General features: G+C 41.3%; 1 protein-coding gene across 1 annotated transcript; it reads left to right on the forward strand.

Moving 5' to 3' along the window:
* Nucleotides 1-4,468: 4,468 nt before the first annotated feature.
* LOC131298150 (systemin receptor SR160) lies at nucleotides 4,469-8,744 on the forward strand. Its single transcript, XM_058323469.1, has one exon. It carries the CDS (start codon nucleotides 4,738-4,740, stop codon nucleotides 8,338-8,340), a length of 3,603 nt encoding a protein of 1,200 aa, XP_058179452.1. The 5' UTR covers nucleotides 4,469-4,737; the 3' UTR covers nucleotides 8,341-8,744.
* The last annotated feature ends 294 nt before the right edge of the window (nucleotides 8,745-9,038 follow it).

The raw sequence follows: 9,038 nt of genomic DNA on the forward strand, positions 1-9,038 counted from the left end.
CCATAATGATTTATTTTTAGCTCGTTAGTTATCGTGACCTATATACATCGAGCTCAACTCAAGCCTAGCACACCCGTCTATGCTTGCCCAACCCCCAGTTCTTGATTAACTCGTTCGAACTTTCTATCTAAAAACTTAAAAAATAAGTCCAAGCTCATTATACTCGACTCAGATCATTTATACAGCTGTTACGTATAACAAGAGATATGCTTTTCCCCTTAACATTTTCCAATTTTCAGACTTGTCCCCTAGACATTGTTTCAGCTTTATAGGTAGATTAAATCTAGACCTGTTAATGGACCGGATTCGATCCGAATCCGATCCGATAATGTCGATCCGATAATCTAATAATCCGAATCGGATTAAATCCGTTATCAATCCGAATCCGAACTTTATTTTTTAAAATTTTTTAAAAAAATAAACAGTAAATTTTTTATTTTGAAAAAAAAAAAGTTTAAGAAGTAGTATTTTTATTTTAAATTTTTTTTGGAAAATATTTTTTTTTTTTGCTAAAATTTTTGAAGTAAAAATTTTTTCGGATCGGATTCGGATTACCACTATCGGATTTGAGTCTTATAGGATTCGGGTCTAATCGGATCCGGTCGATTGACGAGCCTAATTAGATCCTTGCGTAAATTTATCATCTAAACATAATATGAGACAAAATCTTGAGACATATTTTCCAACCTATTTCGTTATGTTAATTCACATGCATGCATGTTTCATAATGTTTTTAGGCCCCGTTTGATAACGATGATAGATGGATGGGATTCGTAAGGAGATGAGATTAAAATTGGGATTGGTAATGAGAAGGGATTGATAATGAGTATATTTGTTTGGGATGAGATTCGATAATGAGATTATTAATATTATGTTTATTTGAGATAGGATTAGATGATGAGATTGGATTGATAGAAGAGATTGGTAATGAGAAGGGATCGATAATGAGGAGAGGATGGGATGGGATTATCAATACCATCTCCAAGATGGTAGTAGCAATACCCCTAAATTGGGGTATTAGCAATCCCACCGGATTGATAGTCCGAACCTTTTTTGGGAAACCAAACAAGGTATTGATAATACTCTCACTCTACCAATCCAATCCCAACCCTTTGGAGGGTTATCAAACGGGGCCTTAGACAGTTGTTGTTAGCTTCTCTCTCTAGACAACTCTCTCTCTCTAGAAAGTCCTCTCACCAGATTCGGGGGAGGGGGGCCGTCGCCTCCTTCTCCCTCCTCCCCACATCGTCATTCCCCCCCCAGCTTCCCCATCTTTCGCTCCTTCCTGCTTCCCCCCCCTCTCGTTCTTCTTCCTTCCGTTTTCTGACCGGTGGTCTGGCCCTCGTGATGGGTTTCCTGTCCTTGTTGTCCTGCAATACTGGTTCTGACCGGAGCTAGAAGGCGGTGAGTGGTGGTCCGGCATGCGGCGGGCGTTTGATGTGGTAATAAGGTGAGTTTGGGGTTAGGTTTTTTTACTTTTTTTCTTCTATACCAACTGTCTGGCTGGGTCTTTTACCGGCCGGTCTCCCCCGGTCCGGTTCATACTGGTCTAAGCTTTTAGATCCAGTAGGTGCTGGTGGTGGGTTAATAATTTTAGGTTAGATTTGTTGTTGGCCTGAGTTTCAGCTGCAATGATGTCCTTTGCGTGCATGGGTTGTGCCGGTGGTTTTGGTGTGCGATTGGGTTGTAGTTGAAGTTTTTGGTGTTCGGGGATGGTGTCCGGTGCAGTGGGCAATCAGCCCTTGGTGTGTTCGGTTTCAACGACTCGATCCGACAAAAGGAGGTGTGCAAATCTTCGGGAGACATGGACTCCGGCAGGAGAGCTGTATTTTCCTTAGTTGTTTCTGAGTTGTTTTTTCAGATTTCAACTATGCTTACTGTTTTCTACGGGTTTGAGCTGTGGTCCGTTAGGATTTTCTACTACCTGGATTTAGATTGGTTCATAATCTAAACGTTTCGTCGGTCTTGCTTTTGCAGGGGGTGCCTGTGTCGAAGTCTTTGTAGTTTTGGCTCTTTCTTATATGTTTTGATGAAATCTGTATTGCCTTCTGACTTTTGACGTAATCAAAAAAAAAAAAAAACGGGGCCTTAGAGTTCCTTGCGGGCATCTTCTTCCTTTGAATCAAATTTCCATTTCACTAGAACTGCGTTTGACCTGGCTAGCTTTTCATCGAACATTAGAGCCACATTACCAGAAATACGGATGCATAGCGTGCACGTTCCAAACATCTCTTTTCACACTTATAATAACTACTCATTTTGTCTCGACATTTGACCGGATCCAGAGATGCTGCAAAGCAGCTCTTTGTAGAGTGCTGTAGTGTACCACCATAGCCGTCTAAAGCGTGTTCAACGATTGAGATTAAAAACAAGCTCTTTCAAAAAAAAGTTAATTGTTTTCTTGAAAGAGTTTATTTTCAATTCGGATCATTAATTGTCAGATGGACGGTCCGAATCTATCCTACAAGGCGCTCTAAATGAAGGTGCTTTGCATCATCTGGATCCCATTTTACCACGTTTTATTTTTTCTCAGATGCTTGTCTAGAGGGAGCTACTTTGGACTCGAGAACGGTCTCAACGTACTGACATTACTTGTCCTTTTAAACTTGTCAAGAAGAGTAGAAACATTTTCATTCCCCATATTCGTATTACAAAAAGGAGGAAAAAAATTTCATCAAGTTCTAAATTTACCACCAGATAATATTACAAGGGTGTCTTTCGAAAAATTTGCAAAAGTAAAATTGATATCCCCTTAAAATGTTGAATTTTCAATAAAGAAAGGATCAAAATATTGGGACAGAAAAAGTATCATTTGATGGAAACGAGTCGAGTCGAAGATTTCATTGTTCAAATTTGTTTAATCTTTGACAAGTTTTATTGGGTATTCAACCTTAATTTGTTATGATCCGGCATTTCAATCTAGTTGATCATGAATCGAGCTTGATTGTAGTATTATTATTTAGCATTTTTAACAAAATGCATATAAACTTATCAAGTTAAGCTTGATAATTAAGAGATTGATTTGACAAATTTAAAAATGAAATGAGCCTATTTGTTTTAACGGCCTATGTGAATAATTTTATATAAGAATTTTGATTTTCGCGCTTTACTTTATACTGATGGTACTTCACTTTGTTCATAAAATTACTAGTAACGTTAAGAGTGGAGTGCCAATAATAAAAAATAGAGTACAAAAATCAATTTCTTATATATAATTGGACTTTATGTGGAGCTGGTAATAGTTACCTGAATGATTTGAGTGACGATGACTGCTTTTTCTAAACACTCAAGTTTTCGTCTTTGTTAGTTAATTACATAAATACTCTTTATTGAGTTTTTCGTTCTTTATTTAGGCTGCTGATTTTGTCACTCTCTTTTTTATTAACGTCACTCTCCTACAAGTGTGTATTTTTGCACTAAAAATACACTTGCAGGGAAGTGGCATTAACAAAAAAATGAGTGACAAAATTATTTCCCTTTATTTATTGTGTTATAACTTCTAATTTCAGAACTCAAAGTGTCTATAAATTCAGCTTACGTTTATCACGACTAATCCCTAAACTACTAATCTCATCATGAATTGACGAAGTCAATTCAAAACCGGGAAAAAAATTGAGGAACAAACCTTACAAGAATCAACCCCACCTACGAGATTAGTATAACTTTCACGAAGAACAAACCTCTAATTCTCACGTCTGATCATCATACTTTTTGACCTACTAAGCTGGTTGTGCTAAACAACCATGACTACGTACAAGTACATTTACACAATTCCGACTAATAAAGACAAAAAATATATATAACAAGGGAAAGTGATGGCGAAATCATTTCCCATAGATTATGTTGTATTAATATAGTATTTAGGTGTGGTTTCAGGGAAACAGGAGTGATCTGTTTAACGGGACTAAAAAATACAGTTAACAGTCTGATTTGATTAATTAATCAATTAAGCCCCTGTGATGATGACTTGAAGACATTTCCTTAATTAAAGGGCCATGCATCTCCCTGCCTTTAGAATAGAGATAGCGATAGATCGGTCTTTTTAATCGCACGTACGCGCGGAAACCCAAGTAGTGACTTATTAGAGAGACAAACAAATTGTTCTAGAGAGAGAGAGAGAGCGCATAATAAATTTTCAGAGAGAAAGCCCCATGATTAGTTCGTTTAGTCGATGAGTTTGCTCTTCATATACTACGTTTTTTTGGTTAGACGTAAGAAAGTAATTTTCTTTTATAGATTTTCTAGTTCCGGTCTAAATAATTTGTCTTTGATCAAACTCGGGAAGAAATTAGTTAATGTACATATAAACTAACCTGAACACTATTGATGAAAAAAAACAAGAGAGAGAGATGGAGTACAAGATAAGAGAGAGAGATGGGCCATCAGGGGTCACATGGCATGTGAGCACCAGCTGTGTCCAATCCCATGGCTCTTAAATTCAATCCCCCCTATAATTTTCCCCCAAATATATACCCTCCTTACCTTCTTTACCCCATTCTTTTGACTCCAAACTCACCTCCTTTCCCTCACCACCCCCCCCTTCCCTCTCTCTAAAAACGTTCATGCATCCAACTTTCTTTCTCTCTCTACCTCTCTGCAAGAAACTGGAGCTAGCTCTTCTTCTCTCTCATCATCATCTCCCTTCTTCTCTCTCATCATCATCTCCAATGGTCGAGCTGAAATGAAAGTCTAGATATAGAGAGAGAAAAAAGCCTACTAGCCTCTCAAATTCCTAAGATGACGGTGACTCACAGTACCTCAAACGCTCTCAGATTCCTCTCTCTCCTCTCCCTCCTCCTCTTTCTCTCTCTAAACCCCTCCTCCTCTGCTTCCCTCTCCAAGGACTCGCAACAGCTCTTGAGCTTCAAATCCTCACTCCCCAATCCAAACCCACTTCCAGATTGGCTCCAAAACGACTCCCCTTGCAACTTCACCGGAGTTTCTTGCACGAACTCCAGAGTCTCATCAGTAAACCTCGATTCTATCCAGCTTAGCACCGACTTCTCATCCGTCTCCTCGCTCCTGCTCTCTCTCACCAACCTGGAGTCTCTCTCTCTAAAAAGCTCGAATCTTTCTGGCTCAATCACTTCAATATCCAAAACCCAATGCAGTTCTGTCCTTATTTCAGTAGATCTGGCTGAGAATTCTCTCTCCGGTCCAATCTCTGATATACAGAGCTTCTCCCCCTGTTCTAGCCTGACCTCTCTGAACCTCTCTCAAAACTTCTTCGACTTCAACCTCGCACCCAAAGCCCTTTCCGACGGATTGGGATTGAACTTCACCACCCTGGATCTTTCCTACAACAAGATTTCCGGCCAAAACGCCGTCGCTTGGCTACTCCCCAACGGCTATGATAATCTCCAGTACTTTTCTTTTAAAGGAAACAAAGTCTCCGGTCAATTTCCGGTCACAAATTGCAAGTCTTTGGAGTACTTAGATCTCTCGGCCAACAATTTCACAGCTGAGCTTCCTTTGTTTACCAACTGTTCTTCACTCCAACACCTCGATTTGTCAACCAACAAGTTTTCCGGTGAAATAGTTGGTTCTCTCTCCTCCTGCAAGAGCCTCACTTTCTTGAACTTGAGCTACAACCTGTTCTCCGGCGACTTCCCGGCGTTCTCCGGCGGGGGGATACAGTACCTGTACCTCGCCGGCAACAATTTTTACGGCGAGTTAACGGAGAATATAACTGGGTCTTTGTGCTCGAGTCTGGTGGAGTTGGATCTCTCGTTCAACAATTTGTCTGGCTCTGTCCCTGAATCTTTGGGTAAATGCTCTGATTTGGAATCTCTTGTTATTTCCAACAACAACTTTTCTGGTGAGTTATCAATCAACACCCTTTTCCAGCTGTCGAATTTGAAGCACATTTCGTTAGCGGTCAACAACTTTGTTGGTTCTCTGCCTGATGATTCTTTCTCAAACTTGACAAATTTGGAAACTTTGGATTTGAGTTCCAATAACCTTACCGGGTCTGTCCCTACTAGTATTTGTCAAAACCCTGGTAACAGCTTGATGGTGTTGTACCTTCAGAACAATTACTTGACCGGTCCGGTACCGGAGAGTTTAAGCAATTGTTCTCAATTAGTTTCGCTTGATCTGAGCTTTAATTTCCTCACCGGTACAATCCCATCAAGCTTGGGATCTTTGTCCAAGCTGAAGGATTTGATGCTGTGGTTGAATCAGCTCGAAGGAGAAATCCCACAGGAGCTGATGTATTGCCAGTCACTGGAGAACTTAATTCTTGATTTCAATTTCTTGAGTGGTACAATCCCAGCTAGTTTGAGCAATTGCACCAAGTTGAACTGGATTTCCTTGTCCAACAACAAGTTGGTTGGGGAAATCCCGTCCTCGTTCGGGGGGTTGTCGAATTTAGCTATCCTCAAACTCGGGAACAACTCGATAACTGGGAATATCCCGCCCGAGCTTGGGGATTGCCAGAGCCTGATTTGGTTGGATCTCAACACCAATCTCCTGAATGGGACTATCCCACCTGCTCTATTCAAGCAATCTGGGTATATAGCAGTTGGGTTACTCACAGGAAAGAGGTATATCTATATCAGGAATGATGGGAGTCAGGAATGCCATGGAGCTGGGAATTTGCTTGAGTTTGGGGGTATAAGGCTAGACCAACTGGGCAGGATTTCCACAAGGCACCCCTGCAATTTCACTAGGGTGTATGCTGGAATCACACAGCCCACTTTCAACCACAACGGATCGTTGATTCTGCTCGATCTATCGTACAATCTCTTGGAGGGTTCCATTCCTAAGGAACTCGGGTCGACGTACTATCTATCCGTGTTGAATTTGGGGCATAATGATCTTTCAGGTCCAATCCCTCCGGAGCTTCAGGGGTTGAAGATGGTGGATATTGTTGATCTTTCGTATAACATGCTAAACGGGTCGATCCCACAGTCTTTAACTAGCCTTGCATTGCTTGGGGCCATTGACCTTTCAAATAACAACCTCTCTGGGATGATTCCTCAATCGGCTCCGTTAGATACCATGCCCGCTTCTGGGTTCTTGAATAATTCCGGGCTCTGTGGGTATCCACTTCCGAATTGTGGGTCTAATTCTGGCTTAAATTCGAGCGGGCAGCACCAGAAGTCTCACAGAAGAGAAGCGTCGCTAGCCGGAAGTGTGGCTATGGGGTTATTGTTTGCCCTGTTTTGCATCGTTGGTTTCATTATAGTTGCTGTTGAAACAAGGAAAAGGAGGAGAAAGAAGGAAGAGGCCATTGAAGCTTATTTGGAAAACAATTCCCATTCGGGGAATGGTTCCGCGTGGAAACTAACCGGTGCGCGTGAAGCTTTGAGTATAAATCTATCCACATTTGAAAAGCCTCTTCGGAAACTCACTTTCGCGGATCTGCTTGAGGCCACAAACGGGTTCCACAACGATACCCTTATTGGGTCAGGCGGATTTGGGGACGTTTATAGAGCGCAGTTGAAGGACGGAAGCGTTGTGGCGATCAAGAAACTAATTCATATAAGCGGACAAGGGGATAGGGAATTCACTGCAGAAATGGAAACGATAGGGAAGATCAAGCACCGGAATCTCGTTCCCCTCCTTGGATACTGCAAAGTAGGAGAGGAAAGGCTTCTGGTGTACGAGTACATGAAGTATGGGAGCCTTGAGGATGTTTTGCACGATCGCAAGAAGATAGGGATCAAGTTGAATTGGAGTGCTCGGAGGAAAATCGCTATAGGTGCCGCGAGGGGGTTGGCTTTCCTCCACCACAATTGCATTCCGCACATAATTCATCGTGACATGAAGTCTAGCAATGTGTTGGTTGATGAGAATTTGGAGGCTAGGGTTTCGGATTTTGGAATGGCTAGGCTCATGAGTGCAATGGACACTCACTTGAGTGTCAGTACATTAGCTGGGACGCCCGGTTATGTACCACCCGAATACTATCAGAGCTTTAGGTGTTCGACGAAAGGTGATGTTTACAGTTATGGGGTGGTTCTGTTGGAGTTGTTAACGGGAAAACAACCTACTGATTCGGCTGATTTCGGTGATAATAATCTTGTGGGGTGGGTGAAGCAACATGCCAAATTGAAGGTCAGTGATGTTTTTGACCCTGTGTTGATGAAAGAGGACCCAACTTTGGAAATTGAGCTTTTACAACACTTGAAGGTGGCTTGTGCTTGTTTGGACGATCGGCCCTTCCGGCGACCCACAATGATTCAAGTCATGGCAATGTTCAAGGAGATCCAGGCGGGGTCCGGGATCGATTCAACGTCCACGATCGCAGCGGATGATTCAAGTGGTGGTTTTTGTGCAGTAGAAGGAGGAGGGGTGGAAATGAGCATAAAAGAAGACACTGAACTTGGCAAGTAGTAGATGGAAATTTGAAGTAATTTTCTGGAGAGTTTCTTTGAAAGAAGAAGGCAAAATTTTCCCCCCCATCTCCTTTTACTACTTTCAACAATGTCATAAAAAGCTGCCTTTGTATTTGTAGAATCAGTTGAATGTATGTAAAATTAGTCCCTGATAAAATGTTGTTACACATAAAGGGTTGGTTAACCTTGTTGTAAAGCTGTACATAAATAGCTTTGAGTTTTGTTTTCTTGTTTATGTGCTTAGTTATGATCTATTGGAAGGGAACATTGGATTCAGATATACTGTAGTACTTGAAAGAGGCTGTTGGATCTGTGGCCTCAGTGATCTGTGACTCAAGTGAAGGGTGTTGTTCTTTTGGCCTTTTACTTTGGGTTAATTCATGTACTTCCTTCATTTCTTCACATATTTACTATTCATTTTCTTGTCTGGGCCAGCTTGCGTGCATATCGACTAATTCTTAGTGGCGCCAAGGTTTCGAATGTTTAAGTCTCCGTGGGATTCAAATATGCGATCTCATAAAACAAACACTTATTTGTTTTCTCATGTCCATATTTCTGCTATCCTTTTAACGAACATAAACATCGGTAGATTAAGGATTTTAATTCAGGGTCAATAGTTTTTGAAGGGAGAAGGAGCTGTTACTATTTGACAACAAATCACAACAGATTCATACTGTCCAGGGGGTGACATTAGCA

The sequence above is a fragment of the Rhododendron vialii genome, chromosome 8a (assembly GCF_030253575.1).
Source record: "Rhododendron vialii isolate Sample 1 chromosome 8a, ASM3025357v1".
Lineage (NCBI taxonomy): Eukaryota > Viridiplantae > Streptophyta > Magnoliopsida > Ericales > Ericaceae > Rhododendron > Rhododendron vialii.